The 23041-nt window shown below is 38.2% G+C and overlaps 1 protein-coding gene across 2 annotated transcripts in view; it reads left to right on the top strand.

Annotated features, from left to right (window-relative positions):
* The first annotated feature begins 238 nt into the window (after nt 1-238).
* Nucleotides 239-23041, top strand: part of TTLL7 (tubulin tyrosine ligase like 7) — an 87681-nt gene continuing 64878 nt past the window's right edge. For both annotated transcript variants that reach the window (XM_040987351.1, XM_040987350.1), the window contains exons 1-8: nt 239-431; nt 654-785; nt 3223-3344; nt 4220-4287; nt 8301-8459; nt 11143-11359; nt 17025-17189; nt 21146-21304. In XM_040987351.1, the coding sequence (XP_040843285.1) occupies nt 407-431; nt 654-785; nt 3223-3344; nt 4220-4287; nt 8301-8459; nt 11143-11359; nt 17025-17189; nt 21146-21304 (1047 nt within the window). In that variant the 5' untranslated portion in view covers nt 239-406. The remainder of the gene's footprint in view (nt 432-653; nt 786-3222; nt 3345-4219; nt 4288-8300; nt 8460-11142; nt 11360-17024; nt 17190-21145; nt 21305-23041) is intronic.

Genomic DNA, 23041 nt, shown 5'->3' with positions numbered 1-23041 from the left:
AAAAAATGAGAAATGACTTTAATAAAACTTTCTGCACAAGACTACATGCTCTTTTAGGACAAAGAGCCATCACCTAATGGTTAAAAAGTTTGATAAATTGATTGAAAAGCATCATTGATTTAGCACATTTACTTTTGGTTTTATTTGGTTTTTAAAAAGAACGGTATTGGCATATATGAAAACTCTTCCATGAAAGTTATTTTCTGAATGACTCTGTTTTAAAATCTCTACAGGTACCTTCTGATCCTGTAACTTAAGTGTCTTGAAATTTGAGGATTCCACCAAGATAATATGACAGGAACGTTCAGTGACTTGGGGCCACATCCTTCTTAGGCTAATGCGGGACTTTGATTTCCTGAGAGCTTAATACAGAGGCACACACTGCTCCCACTTGGCACAGGCAGTCATGCCATCTCTGCCTCAAGACAGAGGTAAGCAAATTGGTTTAACTTGTGTTACATCATATGAAAGTGTTACAGTGCAGCATTGCTACCTTCAAAAAGGAAAGGTGTTAAATGTGAATTTGGATTCTTAAGTACCAAAATTTAAGTTTTGACTTTTTTTTTGTGGGGGAGGGAACATTTGTGTTCCTGGTTTTGGATTTTGTTATTGTTACCTCATTGATATCTGTGTGTTTCACGTTTCTTTTGAAGTTATCCAAGGCCCCTCTCCCCTGGATCTGAATACAGAATTATCTTATCAAAGCACATTGAAAAGGAAAGTCGGAAAGAAGAAAAAGAAAGGAATCATTACAGCGAATGTTGCTGGGACAAAGTTTGAAATCGGTAGGTCTTCTGGTTAATTGTGGAAAAGACAAGTGTGGTGTTGAAAACGATGCAATGTTTCAGAGACCTATCCTTCACCTACGGTCTGTAGATTCTCTGATGCCTCAGAGGGATCCTTTCTATGTGCGGTAGAGGATGATATATTTCAAAAGATGACAGTTGCTCTGTGAGCTTTCTGTTCACCAAACTGGTGATTAAGTTTTGGGAAGTTGGCGTGGAAAGGAAAACAGCTCAATACCTGATAGATCCAACTTCATCAGCTGTCTGAACTTTGACTCTCTTTGTAAAGGATTTGTGACTGCCCTGCGTGTTTGAATCTCTGAATCTAGTTTTGCACGCTATACTTACAAAACCTGGGTGTACTCAGCCTACCAAGTTTGCATACACATGGATTCACAACTTTTCAGAAAATTTATATGAAGTGAACTGATTTCATGTGTTTCCCAATATGGATTTAGAAGAGTAATGAGACTTACTACTATCTCCTCCATACTGCCTGCATTCCCCACCCACCCTCCGCCTTCCTTCCTTCTTTCTTTCTTTTTCTGATTTTTATAGTAGCATAATTTCATTTTACCTCATAATGACAGTGTTAATGCTCCACTAAGGAAAGATATCAGTGCAAGCAAGCACCCATGCACAGCAAGTAGAAAATGAAAAGAAATCCTACTATCCTTCAGGAATGTAGGCAAAGGTTATACGTAATAGTCAAATCCAAGAATGTCAGCCTCACTCAAACCCCACTGTACATGGTTCGTTATTCCTGCACAGCTGCTAGGAATTCCATTTGTATCATCAAGGCCTTCCCAGTTTCTTTGTGCTGGTCTCGGACAATCTCAGATACTGAGGACCAAGGCTACTCCTGTTCTTACTACGTACTTCTGCCACAGGTAAAGGGCTGTGCTGCTAACGTTCATGTCCTCCATGTGGGCTCTAGTTATCATTGGTGGAAGCTGAATTTTCAGGATGCCAAAGTTGCATGGTGATCTGCAGTTGATAAGAGAACAGCTCTTTTCTCAACTTGTAGGTTTATACGTTTTCCACTGGACTTTTATGCAATCTCAGGTATTGCCATGTCTCTCATGGAGACAATAAATCCAACTCCTTATCTTCTCCTTACTTCCATTGCACCCAGTCACAGTTATTTCCTTTTCTGACCATTCCAGGTACTACTGCATAAAGTTCTTTGTTTCCTCAGGCAAAATGGATCAAACACCTCTAAGTCTATGGTTATTAATGATGTATTTCATCTAAGTCATTCACACAAATGCGGGAATTTCTCCTCATCCTCATATGTTAGGGTGCTATTAAAATTTTTTTTAAAAAGACTTATATATTTACATATTTTCACTGGAAAGGCAGATTGACAGAAAGATCTTCCATCTGCTGTTTCACTCCTTAAGTGGCTGTAATGGCTGGAGCTTGGCCTATACAAAGCTAGAAGCTTCCCCTGGGGCTCTTGCATGGTGCTTGGTCCCAAGGACTTGAGCCATTCTCCTCTGTTTTCCCAAGCCACACAGGGAGGAAACTGAATGGGAAGTGCAGTAGTTGGGACACAAACCAGTGCCCATGCCAGTGCTTGAAAGTAGAGGATTAACTAGTTGAGCTATTGTGCTTGCCCTTAAAAAGAAAACATTTTAAAGTAACACACTGCTGAATAAATATACCATTGTGCTAAAGCCCAGCACTCCGATGGATCTAAAATTATCCTAAATATTTTGCTTATTTTTATTCTGTTGGAACCATAGAAACTTGAAATCCTTTGGAAGAAAAATATGAGTCTATCAATTGTAAAATGTCAGTAGATAAACTGAAAATGTGAATGTGTTAATTGTGAACCACATAAACAAGACGGCTTGTATAAGCTTTCATCTTAACGTGAGCATTTACAGTAAAACTGGAAGGTTGGAAGCATGGGAAGACAAGTACTTGTCTCTCCTGTGAATTGTGCTTTGGTATTTTACATCCTGGATAAACACAGATGACTTGTGCTAAAAATAACTTGAACTAGGGAAGTGAAAGTATAGCACAAATCTGATGAACAGGGTCTATTTTTATCATCTTTTCTTAACCTAGCTCATCACAAAAAAGCCGAGAGAGCACCCTTTTCTGAATAGAGGTGTTGTCTCAGCTGTGTTTTCACTGTTGAATAGTCACTAAATCCTTTGGCAGTTTTGTGTACCTGTTAAATCTGAGGAGACTGAAACTAAGGATTTGGGGTATAACCTAAAAACAGTCCTCAGTTCTAATGAGTATACTTTGGCCCTAGATTTAAAAAAAAAGCAAACAAGCAAAAAACAACTTATAATGTCATAACTACTAGATTTTTTAAAAAAATTAAATAATATGAACTTTAATATGTAAGAGGCAGAAAGAAAGAGAGTCACACCGAATGTTTCAGAAGTATCTATATTGAGGCTTAACTGTTTATTTGCAGTTCGTTTAGTAATAGATGAAATGGGATTTATGAAAACGCCAGATGAAGACGAAACAAGTAACCTTATATGGTGTGATTCGGCAGTTCAACAGGAGAAGATTGCAGAACTGCAAAACTATCAGGTGGGAAGCTAATCGTGACCATTTATTGGTATGATGAAAATTAAATGTTTTATTCATAATTTTCACTAGAGGGGTTCTTCATATGTTGATTATTACATTTCAGTTCTAACTCACTTGAATAGGCTGTTTGGTTGCTAAACAATTGTATTGACTCTTAGTTTGAGGACTTAGTTTTCAAATTTAACTTTAAACTTCTTTCTATCTTAAAGGAAGAATCGACAGGAAAATCTTTCTAACAGGGTGCTTTGCATTACACGTAAAGGGGTGTGATGTGGAACAGAATACGGAGGGAGATCAGGAGATGGAAATCCTTGATAATGTCAGCTATATGCTGTTACCTGGTTTCACTCCTTTATTTTTAGAATGAAGTTCAAAGTTATACTCAGAACAAAGTGGAATGCAAACTAAGAAAGCAAATACAGAGAAATTTATACATTTTGTGTAATACTTCCTTTTCTGTTAGTTTAGAAAATGAAAATTATTCATGGGGAACAAAATAATAAAAACATTATTTATAAGAATCAAGTGTTAGTCCATTTTCACCAACTTTTTTCTACACTAAGTATATTTATAAATAGAAAATAAAAAATTTGGATATTATATTATCACCTACTCATCACACACATAAAAAAATAACTCTGCTAAATGAATACACTCTTGGTTTCCTTAAAATTTTGCAATTTTGTTTTCTGATTAACACAGATTCTTAAGTTCTACAGGTTCACCGGGAATCATCTAATTTTAATTATTTTGGATTAATAACTGCCACTTTGCTAAACATAAAACTCAGAAGATGGACCTATCTGTATTATAGTATAGGTGAATTTAGCCATTGAGTTAATGGAATATTAATATTTACCTTTTTTATTTTCCAGAGGATCAACCATTTTCCAGGAATGGGGGAGATCTGTAGGAAGGATTTCTTAGCAAGAAATATGACCAAGTAATCTTTATTTTCTTACAATAGACATGTTTAAACTTTATTGTATAGATATTATGATTTTATCTTTTACAAATCCATTGAATTGAGATGTTGTTTGGGTGAAGAGAGAATTTTAGAATAAGAAGTGTTTTAAGAGTTTTGTGGTGCTAGTCTTTTGTTTGGAGAGGAGGTTACTAATTCTGAGAAATTACTATCTTGCCATATAAAGTTGATAGTGCCGCTGGATTGGAATCCCCCAAAACTCTTTATTGCAACTTGTCATCTCTTAGTGATATTAAGTTTTTGTCTTTAGCATAAATTATCCTTATGTGGTATTCAACAGATTTTTGCTTGTTTTCAGTTACATCTCACCAGAACTGTTTCTTCATTATATTTGTGTCGTGTGTTTTTATGTTTTGAATGTAGAGTGTGTGCCAGGCACTGCAGTACATGCATGTGCACACACACATACAATGAGACACATGCATGTGTGCTCATCCAGGGATATGCATGCACTAGGTTTATCTGAGACCAATGTTTAGAGCAGTAAGCTGCTTTTGTGCTATGAACTGTTAACAGGTACTCAAGTGTTTGTGTTTTTGTTCATTGCAGTTTATAATTTTATAGTTTGAGGGAGAACTTTTTTTTTAAAGAGGGCTCTCACAGCTCAATAAGTATGCAATTATGCAAATATTTTTGTATATATATTCTATGCCCTAGAGACTATAAATCTTTGAATAAACAAGGTAGATATGACCTCGTTCCTGTTTGGACCTCATGTTTCAGTAAGAAAGGAATATTTAGTTGTGTAGTAGCATTTGATGATGTTACAGTAGAGGTAGAATCAGTGTGCACTGGAGACAAATGGTTGGGGAGATCATTTTTATGAAGTCAGAGATGGCTTTTCATAGAAGTTCAAGTGCAAGATGGATATTGAGAAGTGTGTAAGAGCATGTTCTTTGAGAAAAGGCTGAGATTAGACAGACACAATGATAGAAAAAATGTGTACTATCTTGAATCAAAAGAGTGTGTTTGGTGCCTTTTAAGCAACTTCTGTGGTTATATAGGTTAAACATAAGATGATTCTGGAGGTAAATGTATAGACAAGACTTTGTATGCCATGTTATTAAAATTTGTTTCATTAATCATTCATTCGTCGTCTGCTTAGTCAATAAGTTTTCTTTTTTTTAAGATTTATTTGTTTTTATTGGAAAGTCAGATGTACAGAAAGGAGAGACAGAGAGGAAGATCTTCTGTCCAATGATTCACTCCCCAAGTGGCCGTGATAGCTGAAGCTGAGCTGATCCAGAGCCAGGAGCCAGGAGCCAGGAGCCAGGAGCTAAGAGCTTCTTCCAGGTCTCCCATGTAGGTGCAAGATGCCAAGCCTTTGGGCCGCTTTCGACTGCTTTTCCAGGCCATAAGCAGGGAACTGGAAGGGAAGTGGAGCAGCTGGGGTTAGAACTGGGGCCCATATGGGATCCTGACACATTCAAGGCAAGGACTATCTGCAAGGCTACTGCACCGGGTCTAGCCAACAAATTTTGTCTTAACAGAAATGACAAGTTGCTTTGTGAGTTTAAGCCAGAAAATAATTCTTTAGAAAATGTCACTATGGGTGATTAATTTGATGAAGGCAAAACTTTAGGGAGATTGTTTTGTGAGATATTTGTCAATATCTGGGTAAGAGATGACAAGCATCAAATAAACAAAAGAGTAATAAGAGGAATGGAAAAGAAGGAATATATTTGAAGTGCATTGTGGATTTTTAACAGATTGGATTTGACACATTACCATATCAGTATTATTTTTTACTAACATATTATTGCAAGAAGAATGGGCTTAGAGGAAAGGAGTTCCTCCTGAAGTTCTAATCCATGCTTCATTGTTTACATAACATTTATTAGGGCAAGTGTCACTATGTTCCAGACAGAGTTCTGGGCTCAGGCCTAGAGGTTGATCAAGAGCTGAGTTGGAGTTCCCACAATGTCCAACTGCAACTTTGGGTGCTGTATAGTAGAGGCACATAGTTCTAAGTTGTAAAGTCGTGAAAGAAGTCTGGCCTAGCTAGGGAGGATTGGGGGAGTTTCCCTGAGGAAGTGATGTGGAAACAACACAAAACCATTCAAGCAGGAAGAAACAGCGTGAGCCCAAGGTTATGTGAAAGAAAAAGCATAAAGCGTCAAGATGCTGAAAAAATAGCAAATGCAGCTGTAGTGCAGATGGATGGATGGATGGATGTGGAATAGGGCAGAGATTAGCTGAAGGTTGATGCTCAGAATTATGGTTCTTATCTGCAGTGCCATTGGAGAGGCATTGATTGAGGACAGAGGGCAGTGATAATATGGACAGATGTGCATTTGGAAAAGATTATTCTGGGTGATTTGTAGAGAAATAGAAAAACATGTGGTTGGGAGAAAGGTATGTGGGATGAAATTCTTAAAATGCAAATAAGCAGTTTCCTATTGTATAGTCACTGGACTTCTCCTTAAGAAAGAATTTTTTTCTAGTAAGAAGCTATGAATTTAAAATCGAAAAATAAATTTAAGTAATTTACTTATTTAGTATTATTTAGTAAATTCCGTGACAAAAGCAAGAGCTGAAGTTTTCCTGAATTTGTAAATTCATATGTAAAATTGAATGTATTTTTTTAGCTAGTTTGCTTAAAAGGAATAAGGAATTTGAATATATTTGTGCTTAGATTTTTCCAAATATGTATGTGGAAAAATACTATAACTTATAAATATCACAGTTGTTTTTAACATTTTAATGAAACATATAACTGGATCTAATTTCATGTCATTATTAAATGTATTGTAATTTATTTAAAAGTGTTGGAAACAAAAACAAGGAGATGAGCACTGGTACTGTGCTGCCTCAATCTTTCCTCTTTGGTGTGTGTGTAAGTTTCAAACAAGTCCATAGGAGCTAATTTTGTACTGACATTTTTTAGCTTCTTGGATTGATTTGTATTCTCAGATGGTGTTGGTATTTATTTCTCTTGTTGTGGTGGTAACATATTTTTCTTTGATAGACTTCTCTTAAAAGAGTACATAAAATCAGACAGCCATAAGGACCTAGAGTTGTGAAAGTCAAGGATTTGATGCATGCCATACTTTGGTCTTAGAATTCGATACAATCTGTTTATGATGGTTGCGTTTTGTTTTCTACCAGTTTATTTGGGGACAGTATCTGCTCACCAATGAAAGATGTAGATACATTTAGAAAAACAGGACTTCCTTTCAAACAGATATTTTAATAGATAATATTTAAAAATATTTCTCATGTTATTTTTTTCCTGGAATTTTGCAAGTACAAAATGGTAAACATTTGTGATAAATCAAAAGTCAATGTTTTCCAACCAGTATTATCCCTAAATTATGTTTCAAATAGGCAACCTAATTTGTAGTTGAGAAAAAAAATCAGGATATATATTGTGGCTATAAAAAGCACACACAGAGATGGTTCACATAAACAAACCTCTGTGAGTCAGAGGCTTTCACTGTGGTTTTCTCGGAAATGTAAACTCTAAAATGAAACACTGGCATTTAAGGCAATCGAAAATTACTCCACGTGGGTCACCAGGGGATTCCAAATCACCTTGGAAGCAGCAGTAAAAATGGCTGTTGACCTTGTACCATTCCCTACCCTGCACTCTCATCCTTGAGGCACAGTGACTCCTTCCGCATGGTATCTTGCCATATATATATCCATTAGTGTATCCATTCTGTTGCTTTGTAATTAACAGCACATCAATAAATCCCTTGGGATGGAGGCCATGCGAATTTACCTTAATGTCCCCAATACCTAGCACTTGATGTTAGCTGAAATACATGTTTGATGCATATATTAAGGGAAAAACTTGTCTATTTTTATTCCGCGATGTGTCTAGCACATAGTGTTGCCGGATGAGTCTGAATGTGTAAATGAAGGGATGGAGGGGATGCGAATCTCTGTGGCAAAAACAGTGCCATTAGAAAAGATCCTGTTTTGAAAGTGTGAATACAAGTAATGTGTATATTGTATGTAATTTACAGAATGATTAAGTGTCGGCCTCTGGATTATACTTTTGTCCCCCGAACGTGGATCTTCCCTGCTGAATACACTCAATTCCAGAACTATGTGAAAGAACTGAAGAAAAAACGGAAGCAGAAAACTTTCATAGTCAAACCAGCTAATGGTGCAATGGGTCATGGGTAGGTTTATTTTTACCTGGAATATGTAAAAAATTTAAAAGCTCGGAGGAAAAGAATAAATGTGGTAACTATTCGTGGATGAGTAGCACTACAAAAATGATGAAATGGCTTTCTGTTACTTTTCTGTAACTAAACACTATTATTTTAAGCTGTCCCATGGGTCTTAGTAATTAAACTTTAAAAAATGGAAACAGTAGCTTCTGAAACTTTAATTGGAGGTAACAAAGTAGAGAATACAGTTGTCTATTGATTTTTGGGAAATAAGCTTAAGAGTAAAGTCATTTGTTAATAGTGGAGCTAAACTGACTTGGAGAGTAAAGTGGGAAGAAGTTACCCTTTCCATTAAACATAATGTATATTTTCCTTGTTTTATTAATATGTTTAATCTTTAGGCAGCCATGGTGATTGAAGATGGGTAGAACACATTTTAAGCTGCAATTCCAAGAACTAAACATGTTAGTTGAAACTAAAATATTCAGCTTTTGTACTATTCTTTCCTTTGCTTGTTGTAGGCTTTTGAAATGCACATTTTCAAAGAAAAAATTGCTTTTCTTAAAATATGTTTAAGTCATCTCAAGTTTTTAATTTAAGATGTTATGGCAAAAACATTTGGAAATATACTTATTAGGTAAATTATTACTAAAATGTTTCTTTTTAACTTTCAATCATAGCTTCATTCATACATACATTATTTTAGTTTTTTAAAAGCCATCTCTGTTTCTTTTTAAGATTTTTTAGAAACATTTATTGGAAAGATACAGTTTATAAAGAAAGCCAGAGAGGGAGAGAGAGAGAAAAAGAGAGAGAGGGAAAGACAATGAGATCTGTCTGCTAATTCACTACCCAAATGACAGCCATTGTTAGAGCTTGGCTGGTTTGAAGCCAGGAGCCAGGGGCTTCTTCTGAGTCTGTCCCATGGGTGCAGAGGCCAAGCCTCTACTGTTTTCTGTGGCCATTAGTAAGGAGATGGATCTCTGTAACTCTTTCAAATAAAATAGATTTTCAAAATGGAAAAGGGAGGATCGTCATGTTGGCCTATTTTCAAGTCTTCTGATTCTGATTGTGTCTTCTCCATTTTCAATTATTCTGCTTATCAGTTTTATAGTTTTATGTTCATTTCTTTATGAAAAATTTCTGTTACCACAAATATCACTTATTTGATGAGTCATTTTTATGGTTTTATGGTTTTTTTAAATATATTTTTTCCTTTAGTTCTTATAACACATTTAAAATAGTTGATGCTCTAGTAAGAGTAAAGTTTAGGCTTCCTTGGGGAGGGTTCTGTTTGATATTTGCCTATAATTCATTTTTCCTTTTTATGCCACATCATTTTGAGTACTGTAACGTAGCAGCTTTGGAACCCAGACTCCACTCTCTGTACATTTTTTTTTTTGCTGTTGATTGTGGTTATTTTTATTTGTTTAGTGACTTTTCCGAATTTATCAAGTCGATATACATTGCTATGTATGGCTGTTGAAGTTCCTGTTCTTTTTACCTCTGTGGTTAGCTTGTAATTGGACAGAAAATCACTTAAATACGTGGGACAACAAAAAAATTATGAACAAATCATTTTGAATCTGCTAAATAAGAATTAAAAGTGAAAACTAAAAAAGTAAAAAATGAGGTATGATTAAAGTCTCCCAGTCTTCGCTGATGGGCTGTGTGTGTTGCACAGATGGTGTACAATTCTGCCTTGGCTCTCACCTCCCACGTGCACAGAGCATTATGATCGAGCATAGAGGTTGATTCTGAGTCGCCTCGCCCTTACCACACAACCGACCAAGTCTTAGGTTCTCCAGAGCATATAAAATATTTTGAAATGCCCATGGGTTATTATTTCCCAGTCTTTCAGTTTCTTTAGTTAATCTGCTATTATTACAGCTGTCATTTGGTGTCCTAGAAAGTAGGGACTGGTATGTTAACCTTTAAATGTTTCTAACAATTTGACCTCAAGCTGCCTCAACATTGGTGGGGTTCTGAGTTGGGCTAGATAAAAGAAACCCTTTGAAATTCTCTAGCAAGACCCAGACCAATCCAAAAAATCACAAAAACAGCATTTTGCCCCTTCCAGAACGAATACCCGTGAGTCATTTAATGCCACCACAGAGCTCTTGTACACAGATTTACCTGTCCCTTTTTTGATTAAGTGGTTTTGGTTGATGCCAACTTTTAGTTTTTGAGTTGCCAAAAATTGATTCTGATGAATAATGAGATGTATTAATTTTTTTATGGGGGAAAGAGGAAGATCTCATCTTTTGCTATCTGCTCCTATCTGCTGATTCAATTACCTGACCATATTGGTTAGGACTGGCTCAAGGAGAAGCTGGAAGGGAGGGATTCAATTCAGGTCTCCCTGTAGGGGTGGCCTGGATCCAACTATTTGAGCTGCCATCACCTGTTGTCTCCTAGGGTTTGCGTTGACAGGAAGATGGAATGGGGAGCCAGACCTGTGACTCAGATCCGGACATTCTGATAAAGGACATGGATGTTTCACTTTGTGTTTTAATTGGAGGGCCAAACACCCACTCCTCTTTGACAGTTGTTTTAGTTATCTATTGCTTTTGTCAGGGTACAGACTCTGGACTTTCTCTACTCTACAATTTTCCTTGTGAATATATGTATAATTTTATAAACCTCTCTACTCTTTATCAAATTATTATTTTTTACTTTTCTTTAAACATAGGATATCTTTGATAAGAAATGGTGACAAACTTCCATCTCAGGATCATTTAATTGTTCAAGAGTATATCGAAAAACCTTTCCTAATGGAAGGTTACAAGTTTGATTTGCGGATATATATTCTGATAACATCATGTGATCCATTAAAAATATTTCTCTATCATGATGGGCTTGTACGCATGGGAACAGAGAAGTATATTCCACCCAATGAGTCCAATTTGGTAAGTGACACTGTTAAACTTTATGTTTTCATTTGTTTTTCAACATGTACTTGAACTTATTTATTTGTACTTCTTTGTTGCTGGGTCGACATAGATAGATTGATGTATAAAGAGATAGAGACACGTAGAGAATGCACACTGTCATCCATTGCTTCACTCTCCAAGGCCCACTAATGAGGGGATCTCTAGATTCCAACATGGGTGGAAGGAACACCTGGATTAACAAGAAGCTAAAACCAGGACTAGGAGCCAGTATTAGAATCCGGGTATGCTTATGTGAGATCTAGGCATCCTGGTCCCTGGGTTAGCCGCTGGGTCAAACACTTGCTCCAGCACACACATTATATATGCAAAGATGTGTGGGCCAAAGTTTTCCTTTTCAGAATTTTCAAATCTGGAAGGATCATGCTCAAACAAGATTGCTTTAATCCACAGGCAGTTTTATAAAAATTAAAGGTGGTGTCTGTTCGATGCTGTCTATTTAGGAAAAAGTACCACATTAGCGCCAGTACTTTGAGCACAAGCCTTTGTTTCAAAGCACACATTTGTTTGCAGTAGCCCTCCATAGAAATGACTGTAGTACAAATAGAGGTAATATTACATAAAGATGCGAAGATACACGATAATGGGGCTAAATGCGGCGACGGTTGTATTTACCTCCTGCTCATGAAGGAAGTGGCATTTGAGCAGGATGAGCATGTTGAATGTGGGAGAAGACCTGTGAAGCAGAAAAAGCTACAGTTGTCAAAAATAGTTATTCGTTTTTGTTAAAATAGGAGGAAGATCAGTTTACACTGAGTTGATGTGAATTTGAGATTTAAATAAGCCATTTCAGCATACATTTTAAAATCTTTCATATAAAGATTTTTGTAGTATTTTTCTATTAGTAGCTCCTTTGTGAAGCCATAGTATGTTTATGAAAACTGTAACTAATTTACCACAGAAATCACAAAATACAATTTGTAGTTTGTAAAAGTCAAATTGTATTTATTGTTTATATTTAGAAATTTAGCTAACCTTTAGCCCTATTTTTAGAACAGCTAACTATAATGAAAATTATAATTATTGTTTCTCAAATTGTCAAAGGTTGTTCCTTCAATATTGTATACATCCATTTAATTTAATTGAGAGTGTTGTTTAAAAAAATGACTGGATGATAAACATGGCTGTGGTCAGAAAACTGGAAAATGTTTTAAACTTGACAAAGGAAGAATAAGGGAATTGTCAAACTTCTCATAGAAATGGAAGTTAAAATAAGCATCTCACAAGATGTGGATGTATCCAATCACCAAGTGATGTTTGAACACTACTACATTCGAGGCTATGTACTAGTTTTGGAGAAACATTGACCCAAGTCAGACTTGACTACACAGAAGGAACAGTCTAAGAGGGGGGCAGGAAGTAAAGTGAGCAATTATAATCCCTAATGGTCAGGGTGATGGTTTGAGAAACTGCAAGTACCCTGGCAGTGCAAAGCAGGGGCACCTAACCCCGTTGGAAGTAACAGCTAGATAAGGAGTTTATACACTGAGCTTTTAATAAGGAGTAGTTAGGCAGACTTGGGACAGACAATGGTGTCAGAGGTAGGAAAGCAGGTGAGTTCAGCTGGGCTCCAGGACAGCCTGAGAAGATGTGACTGTTCAGAGACAAGGCCAGGGGGTTTCTGGGAGCCAGAGCTTGCAAGGCTTTGTAGGCTATTTCTAGAGTTTAGTAATCTGACCCAAGTTGAATGGAATCCCTGACAGGTTCTAATCAAAGGAATGAGATTTATGTTTCTAAAAGCTCATCTGTTTACAGCGCAGGCAATGGGAATGAGGGTGGAGGCAGATGGAAAAGACTGGAGTAGAGTAAATATTTGGTTGTTTTCCAATCTGACCACATATGGAAAATGACAGAAATAGAACAACTAGCAGTAAGGCTAAGAGAAGAATAACAAGATAGGCCTGAGAAATACTTAAGGTAATATGGGAAAACTAAGGTAATAAGGTAAAATGGTGTGATGGTGACATGCTGGGTTTGTGGATAAAGGAAAAAGGAAGGCGGAAATCAAGGGTGAAGCTCAGAATTGTGGCACAGTGAGTGCGGTACAAAGGGGTGTTACTCTCTGTGGAAAGGGAATATAGAAGCTCTTGAAAGTTTTGTGGAAAGTTTCTGTGTTTGGTTTAAATGTGTGTGTATGTGTGTGTTTATGTGTGTCCTCCCAGTGGATCTATGTTCTGAAGATACTTGGATATAGAGTATAGGTGTGAGGCTCAGAAGAGGGATCTGGGCTAGGTGTATAATTTGGGACTTGCTAACTAATAGATTATAATTAAAATAATTGGCAAGTAAGAATGGACTGTGTATATTCAAAGCAGTCATAATTTTTGGTAGTATTTAGGAGCTCTTTAAGTGATCAAGTGTTTTAGTCTAATCTCGAAATTAGATATTTGTTAATTTGCTGAAGTATAGCGGATTAAGAAATCATCACATGAACTTTTGGCTTTGGTTACCACGTATATAGAAAAGCACATTCTCATAAAGAAATGACAGTTTTTCTTCTGTATCTCTATAATTTTTTTTAAAGATTTATTCATTTTTATTACAAAGTCAGATATACAGAGAGGAGGAGAGACAGAGAGATCTTCCTTTCAATGTTTCACTCCCCAAGTGAGCAGTAATGGCCAATGCTATGCCTATCCGAAGCCAGGAACCAGGAACTTCTTCCGGGTGCGGGGTCCCAAAGCTTTGGGCCATCCTCGACTGCTTTCCCAGGCCACAGGCAGGGAGCTGGTTGGAAAGTGGGGCCGCCGGGATTAGAACCGGCACCCATATGGGATCCTGGCACATTCAAGGCGAGGACTTTAGCTGCTAGGCCACTGGGCCATGTATCTCTATAATTTGATGATTGAATTCCCAGAAGGAGACATGGAAAATTAAAACTTTTATGTAAAGTGAGACAACAATTTTATAAAGGGTAAGCTTAAGAAAATAATTGAAAATAAATAAAACTGCTCTTATTGCTTGTTTTTATGTGGTAGACAGCAACATAATTATGCCCTTTTTTATTTCCAGTTGTTAAAATAGTGGCCATCTATTTTATATAACAAGCTATGCATTTCTACAAAAATTAAATTGTCACAAATCACATGCAAAGGTGTATCTAGAAGTTTGTGGAATAATGGAATTAGAAGATAAATTTATTTTGGTTTAAAAATTAAATACAAATATTTGTAGTCAAAAGTTCATGAAAATAAATATGAAAAATGCAAGGATTTAAAAATGCACAAAAATAACTTATTTTTAATTTCATTTTGCTAAAAAACTTTGATATTCTCTCAATAAGGAGGTTACAAGACAAAACATTTCAAACATTAATAAATAATAAACATTATTTTTTCCTGCCAATATAGTGATTGGCCAATCCTTGAAAAGTATTGTATGAATAAACTCACCGTGTTTATCATATAAATTGGAGAACAGAATGGGACATGGCCATATAAATTTTATACTTTGCAGGTGTGCTATATGGTTCTCTGTTGCCTTCACTTCTGCTTCTAGCAAATGATCCACTGGCAGTGAATTGTTCAGATTAAAAGCATTTTGTCAAGTTAAATATAACACAGAAATTTCCAATCCCACGTACAAAGAGAATGTTTTAAGAAAATTGCAAAGTCTCATTCCGTACTTAATCGGAATAGCTGGTACATTTTCATCACAAGTATTAATTTAAATAAATTATTTCCAAATGGAGACTTAAAAATTATTTACTTATTTGAAAGCCAGAGTCAGAGAGAGAGAGATCAAGAGAGAAACAGAGATTCTCCTTCTATTGGTTTACTCCCCGAATGACTACAGCAACCTGGGATAAGGCCAGGTTGAAACCAGGAACTAGGGGCTTCATTCAGGTCTCCTGCCTGGGTGGCAGAGGCCAGAACATTTGAGCCATCTTCCGTAGCTTTTCTCTTGTACATTTACAGAGAGTTGGATCAGAAGTGGAGCAGCTGGGACACGAAGTAGTGTCCACATGCTGCCAAGAACTCTCCAAAAATTATTTTCCTACCAGATCTTAAAGACATATTTATATTTTGAAATTAGAAAGTGTTATACTTTCATTAATATTTTTTTCTTAAAATAAGGCAAGCATAACATTTATGTTCTTTTAAGTATCCTTTAATTTGAAGAATTTTGGAAATTTCATGAGGGTGGAGTCTGTGTGTGTCTGTCTTGTTCGTCTTTTGTACCTACAGGGGCCAGCACCGATTCTTGCTTACAGTGAGTGCTCCTTCAGTACTGTCTATGGAATGAAAAAATGTATCAATTGTTAATGGTACACGCATGTGTTAATCATCAACATATAACTCAAATGATCGTTTCTGCTTATTTCCTTCAAAGATTTCAATATCTAGACCTAAGGCACTCTATTGAAAATTAAAAAGTGACATGTGCATAGTTGGCTTAAGAAATCAAAATAGTAACCATATGAGTGAAGTTCATTTGTTATGGTAGAACATTGCTGTCTAAATAAATCTTTGTGAGAAGGATTGGGAGAAGGGTATGAATTAAAGACTTGAAGAATGTTTATGCTAGCTTGATAAGGAGGCAGTACAATGTTTATCCTATGATAGTTATGAGAAGTTTCAAATTTTGGATTCTTTTTATAGTTTATTTAAGGGAAACAGCATCAACAAACACAAGAATGTAGACTAAAAGATAAAAGTCCAACATGAAGTGATATACGCTGTTAGCATCAAGATCCTGTGGACATCTGTTCAGCACTGGGTGTGTCTTGTGCTGGCTGCCTGCCTGCACCGTGTCCTGTTAATAAGAATAAGGCACGCTTCTACTCAGTATGGGAGTGAAGAGGTTCCGTTTTGGTGTGCCTTCTCCTTGTTTATTCAATTGACATGCATTTTTATTTTTCTCATTTTTCTTTGCAAAGACATAAAATGGTCCTGTTAAAAATTCATTTTTTGAAAGCAGATTTGGGTAAAAGCTTTGAGGGCCCAAAATACTAAAACCAAACAGACTAGCCGGAACAAACTCAGTGCAGTGTTCTCGCTTGGCAGGGCATAGTCTCACATTCTAATTTATTCCCTATAGTCTTACTCATTTGATTTTTAGAATTCCTTTTTCAAGATTTATTTATTTTTATTGCAAATAAAATAAAGGAGGAGAGGCAGAGAGGAAGATCTTCTGTCCCATGACTCACTCCCCAAGTGACCACAAAGGCCAGTGCTGCGCTGATCTGAAGCCAGGAGCCTGGAACTTCCTCCAAATCTCCCACCTGGGTGCAGGGTCCCAAGGCTCTGGGCCATTCTTAACTGCTTTCCCAGGCCACAAGCAGAGAGCTGGATGGGAAGTTGAGCTGCCAGGATTAGAACCAGTGCCCATATGGAATCCTGGCGCGTTCAGGGCGAGGACTTTAGCTGCTAACCCACCACGCTGGGCCCACTCATTTGATTTTTGTCTGATGGACATATTCACTATAGAAAGCAACACTGTGAATGATTACATTCGCAATTCTCCCAAAGAAATATGCCGTCTCACTCCATTGGAAAATAAACGTGATGTTGTCCATCTGTATAGTTTGAATTTTAAAACTGTGGTCTTTGGCTGGCTTCTTTTCTGAGACCTCGTAGTTCTAGAATCACATAGGTGGCCATGATTCTGTTCTTTGTCACAGACCCAGCTGTACATGCATCTCACAAACTACTCTGTCAACAAGCATAATGAACATTTTGAACGGGACGAGACTGAAAACAAAGGCAGCAAACGTTCCATCAAGTGGTTTACGGAATTCCTACAAGCAAATCAACATGACGTTGCTAAGTTTTGGAGTGACATTTCTGTAAGTTATACCCTTCCACAATTATAGCCATCTTTTCTCAGCATTAATTTAACATTTAAAAATATTTTCTTTTTAAAAATTATTTGAGTGAGTTACAGAGAGGGAAATAAACAGAGTTGAAGGGGAGGGAGAAGGAAGGAGAGAGAGAGAGAGAAAGAATATGAGAAAGAAAAAAGAAGGAAAGAGAGGGAGAGACAGAGTATTAGAAAGAAAAAGAGAGAGAAGGAGAGACAGAGATAGACACACAGAGAGAGTGTGTGTGTGTTGGTATGTACCGGCTCACTCCCTAGGTGGTTGCAGTGGCCAGGGCTAGGCCACGCTTGAAACTAGGAGCCAGGAGATTTCTTCTGGGTCTTTTTCTTCTTTCTTCAGGGGCCAAAACCTACCTAACCCATTTCTTGCTGCCTTTCCCAGGCGTTATCAGGGAGCTAGATTGGAAATGGAGCACCTGAGACATGAACCACAGAAGTGACTTTATCTTCCTAGTCACAGTGCTGCCTCATACTACCAAGCATTGTGAATAAAGAACACGTTACGTTGGTTTGAACAAATTAAGGACATTGTTATGTAGGGAAATACAATAGTTCTTGATCATTAGGAATTTTACTGCTAGGGGAGGGAGAGAAGTAATTTTAGGTAGAGGCGAAAGCTTCAGTAAAAACATGGAGGTATCTGAATTACAAGTGATGCAGGTGGTCACATGTGGTTTGTGAAAAACTTGTGAGGATGTAAGACTGGGAACTTTAAAACTGCAAAGAAGGGCTGAAAACAAGGAGAGTGATATGACCCACACTGTGACTGAGAAGAAAAACCTGCAAATGGGGACAGGAAGACCAGGAGTGGCTAGAGAGAGTGCATGGGAAACTACTTTAATTTAAGCTAAAAGACTGTCCTGAGTTGAACAGGTTCTTGAAGAGGGGACGACGCAAGGAGGAAGCTAAGATACGTTTTTTGAAAGCAGGGCAGCCAGAGGAATCCATGAATTCACCATATTCCATGTCCTGGCAGCTTTCATTCATCTGGGGAGCTGTATCTTTTGTTTACTGTCTAATCACTCTCCCAGCCCAGGGTTCCTCAGGTGGATCGTCACACAGCCAGAGGCAGCAGAGCAGAACACGTGCCAGTCGTCATAGGCACGTGTGCCACCTGAGACTCTGGCCTTGGCAACTACTGACCTGGTTAAGGCAGTATCCTCCCTGCAGCTTTTCTTTCTTGGGCATCTGGCACCAGCTTGTGTCTTTCTCCGGCCTTGCTGATGTCTCCAGTGAACTTCCAGCCTCTGAGCCTACTATCTTAAGAATCTGCTTACCTCTGAGGGCTTTGGCTTTTGGCTGACTGTTGTCTTGTAAGCAGGATGCTCTAAAAGACTTTGTTCTTGAAATAATTATTTCTGCCTTTGGCAAAAGCCATGGCAGTGGACAAAACTACATGGTAAGAATGGCTAGAATCAAGAAAAGAGATTGAGAAGATAACTTCCATCACACTAAATGAGAAATATGATTATGAAATGCTGGAATTTATTAATGATCTATCTTACCAGACAGAATTTGTGGAAGCTATAAACTACCATAGCTTGTGGAAAGTATAAACTACCATAATAAGGACACTATTGCCATAGTGTGCCAAAAGCAATAAAATGATGGCAGTAGCTCCTTGAGGGAAAGTCACACTTGACACCTGGAGGATTTAATGAATGGGTCATTGGATGAGTAGCTCAGTAGGACCAAGAAAGTTTTATAGACGTGTATGTCAGGGGCTTAGGGCCCAGGACAAGCATCTCCAGATTCCAAGGGATCAGAGAACAACTCTGTCAGCATCTTTTACTCACACCCGTGGTGAGAAAGGCACAAGGAATAATTGGTTGCCCCCGATGATATCGGGCTTACTGGAGATATCTACCTTTGTGTCCGTGACAGTAATTGGGCACACACACACACATGAACACACACTTCTGTACACATCTGCACGTAACCGCACATTTCCACACATCCACAGGCGTCCACGTGTGTGTCTACAGCCAGACACAGGCAACTGTTTATTGTTTACATCCATTCACTGACTGCAGAATCTAAACATACCCCCAATACCTGCTGTGCTTTCATGGATTGGCAAAGTTAGGGTGGAGCCAAAGCATTACATAACTGACTTGTGGGCAGCTAGCCAAAGAAGTAGACCTGGTAGTTATCATGACATGAGCTACCATAGTGAAGACAAAGATCTGGGAGCACAGAGACAGGGAGACAAGGACGAAAGACACGGGAACTTGATGTTGTCACTTTTCCAAACTCATCTCTTCAACAAGACTCCTGGATATTTTATTTTTATTTATCAAATTCTTACCTCAGAGTCTTTAAGAAGGTCTTTGTGGAAAGGGGGACTTGTTGTGCTATCTTGGTGAGGAATATACAGAGAATCAGTCACAGAATGAGCACCATTAGCTTTATGTGCATTTGGTTTTGGTGGTACCTCCCCATGCAAGGGAATTCAGAGATGCTACAAGCAAGACTCAGGGGGTATTCAAGTTAACGTGTTTATCCGCAGCTAGTGCATGATGTTTGGAAATGACCCAAACACGCTTAGTTGGGCCTGCTAAGCTTGAACACATTTCAAAATTTTTCTTGTAAATGAGTAAATTTTACATTCTTCTTATAAGGCATATTAATCATTATTTACCAGTTACTACTAATAATTTTAACTATTCTGAGTACTTTCAATATAATTATCTATCTGTACTTGCATCATTTTTGAAAATTTACTTTTTTCATTCAAGTTCCAGTAAAATAATAAAAACCAGCATAAATAATTCACCCTATTGGTATTCTGTATTTCCTCATAGAGAATGTTCAAGGGCCAGCATTTTTTTAATTGGTAAAAAGGTATTTATAGGCAGAGAGAGTGTGTTAGCAAGAGACCGAAGGGGAGAAATCCGAGCTCTCCCATCCACTTGTTCACTCTCCAAATATCCCAAACAGCTTGGACAAGGCTGGGAATGCAATTTGGGTCTCCCCACGGGGTGGCAGGGCCCAACTACTTGATCCATCACCCAGTGGGTCCCAGGGTGCACATTAACAGAAATTCTCCTGGGGAGCAGAGCTTGGACTCGAACTCAGCCATTTTGCCATCCCCAGGGTGTCTTGGTTCCTGGATGAGCTCTTGTGCTGATTGCCATTTCTTCAGTAGGCAGGGCTTTTTTCTTGCCTAGAACTTAGAAACTGCAAACTCACCACTGTACAAAGGAACTTCTCATAGATTCTGTCCTGTTAGCTTTGTCAGCTTTTTTATCTAAATGGCGTTTCAGTAATGCTGTTTGTGAAATGATTTAATCTCCTTGGGCTTTCTCCTCACTGTCACCCCATCCTCTTCTGCATGAGGGTAACACACTCATGTGCGCCTGCCTTACTTAACTTGCACATAGAAGCCACATGTGGCAGTGTTTATTGTACTTACCTTGCTTACAGATGCTTTTGATCCTCCACTAAGTACCAAGTACTGTTGATGCTAGAAATGGGGTAACATAAGACAGATAAGGGCCCTTCTCTAACAAAAAAAGGAATATACCTGTTGTAGTGGTGCAGTAAGGAATGATTACACGGTGACTTTCAACATAAGGGCCTGGGGAAGGCCTCGGTGGATACTAAGGATCCAGACATGAGGACCTAGCGAAATGAGTGTTTCAGGAAGAGGCAACTGCTGGTGCAAAGAACCTAAAGTAAGAGGAAGCGTCACTCGCTTAAGTGAACTAAGGCAAGCAAGCATGTCTGGAGCAGTGTGGGCAGACTGGGGTCAGGACAAAAAGCTGGATGAAGGGAAGTCAAGCAGTGGCAGAGGCTGGGTGCTGAGGTGCCTTGTAATCAGATCAGGATGCTCTTTTCTTAGTTCCAGATTGTGTTTGTGCCTATGTAGATGAGGAACCACGATCTTTGGCATTTTAACCTCTTTAATCACAATCTTCCTAGGAGTTGGTGGTCAAGACCCTGATTGTGGCAGAACCACATGTTCTGCATGCATACAGGATGTGCAGACCTGGCCAGCCTCCAGGAAGCGAAAGTGTCTGCTTTGAAGTCCTGGGATTTGATATTCTGTTGGATAGAAAACTGAAGCCGTGGCTTTTGGAGGTAAGGCAATGTCTAAGAAGAAAGATGTTACTGTTGTTTGTGTACATTAAAGGACATGTTCTTCAGTGTCTGCTTGGCAGTGTTGTCCCATTAACTGACCAGAGGAAGCCTGAGGGAAGTATGTAGGAGGAAGAGAAGGAAAATGCAAGGAGGGGTGGGCATCTGTGGCACAGTGGGTTATGCCACCATTTGCAATAAACAAAAAGAACCTATATCCTGTATTCTGTATCCTGTATTGCCGATTCAGGGCCCAGCTACTCTGATTCCTTTCTAGCTCCCTGCTGATGTACCTAGAAAACAGTAGATGATGGTTCAGGTACTTGAGTCGCTGCCAGCCATGTGGAAGAGCCGGTGGTGGTGGTTGGGTGGGGAGAGGTGGCCTTCTTAGCCTCTCGCTTTAGTCTTGGTCCACCCTTGACTCTTGTTGTCATTTGAAGAGTGAACAAGAGATGGACAATCTCTCTGTCTCCCCTTCCCTCTGTGTCAATTCTGCCTTTAAAATAAGGGAATCACTTAAAGAAAAAGAACCTAAAGAAACATTCTGGGAATACAACAGTTTGAAGGGTGCATCACACTGTGCTGGTGTTACTTTTCCCATGTTAGTGAGAGGACTTCCGGGCCAGGAGGTTTGTATGTGGGAATCTGCTTTATTACTTGGCTAACTACTTGCTTTACTGCTTTCTCAAATTTGTGGTTTCTCTGATTAATCAATTCTGCACATTTTATTTCCTGTGTGGAGGCTGGCCTTCAGTGTACTTGCTCCCTTAATCGGTGCTCAGCACTCAAAAGCCCAGCTGGCCTAGGTGCTGCTTGCACGCTGTCTTGCGTGACTGGGTCTTCCCTCATGTTCTTCCTGGCAACCGTGTTCACTAGTGTTCACTGGATTAGTTATATTTTAAGGATTATTCAAGATATAACCAACAGCTGCCGTTCATTTTGAATTATCTCCCCTTTTATTAATGATTCAGATGTTGGACATTGCATCAGTCGCAAATTGGATGATAGGTGCATTCAAAATATTCAATACATTTTTGTTTTTAGAAATAAAATTTGAGAGTCAAAGATATTGTGAGTGTGTGTGAGTGTGTGTTCTATGAGCCCACGCTGTATATTGTGTTTCCATAAGAGTACAGTTTTCCCTTTTGGTGTTCAGATTTGCTCCATCTTGGGTCCTAGAAATAATGAAGTTTGTTTGCCCTGTGCTTCCTCTGATTTGTGATATGAACACACTTGAGAAAGGCCCGAGCCCTTCTACTGCGGATTTGCTGCTTTGTCTGCAGTAGTCCTTTTTTTTTTTGTCCTTGCTACTTGTGCTTGGTCTTTGATGGGGTAGGAAAGAAGTGAAAACATGTATGTGAGGAGGGCGAAAGGAGAGCAGGAAATAATGTGTGAGTTATCTCTTAGAAAATACAATTGCCTATCTGGAGGTTTTCAATCGCAGCTAAATCAAAATTGACCAAATAGGTGAATTCTGCATCTCAAAATGAAAGAAAGAAAATACCATTATTTGCATCATTTTTTAATTCTTTCATTGATCATTTCCAGGTCAATCAATCATTAAAAAATTCCCATGGTAGCAGATAGCTATGGAACATGCATATTCTTTATTTTAAATCAGTCAAAACATCGTTTTTTAGATCTTGGTTTGTTTTTGTGCTGCCAGCTGAAATTGTAGTGGAGCCGACACACATGGTCAAAAAAGACCTTTTGGCGCCATCAAGTGGATGAAAGCAGAAG

The sequence above is a fragment of the Ochotona curzoniae genome, unplaced genomic scaffold (assembly GCF_017591425.1).
Source record: "Ochotona curzoniae isolate NIBS_2020 unplaced genomic scaffold, NIBS_Ocur_1.0 contig_4612, whole genome shotgun sequence".
Classification (NCBI taxonomy): domain Eukaryota; kingdom Metazoa; phylum Chordata; class Mammalia; order Lagomorpha; family Ochotonidae; genus Ochotona; species Ochotona curzoniae.
The sequence above is the reverse complement of the archived record's forward strand: the minus strand, read 5'-3'. Positions and strand labels throughout refer to the sequence as shown.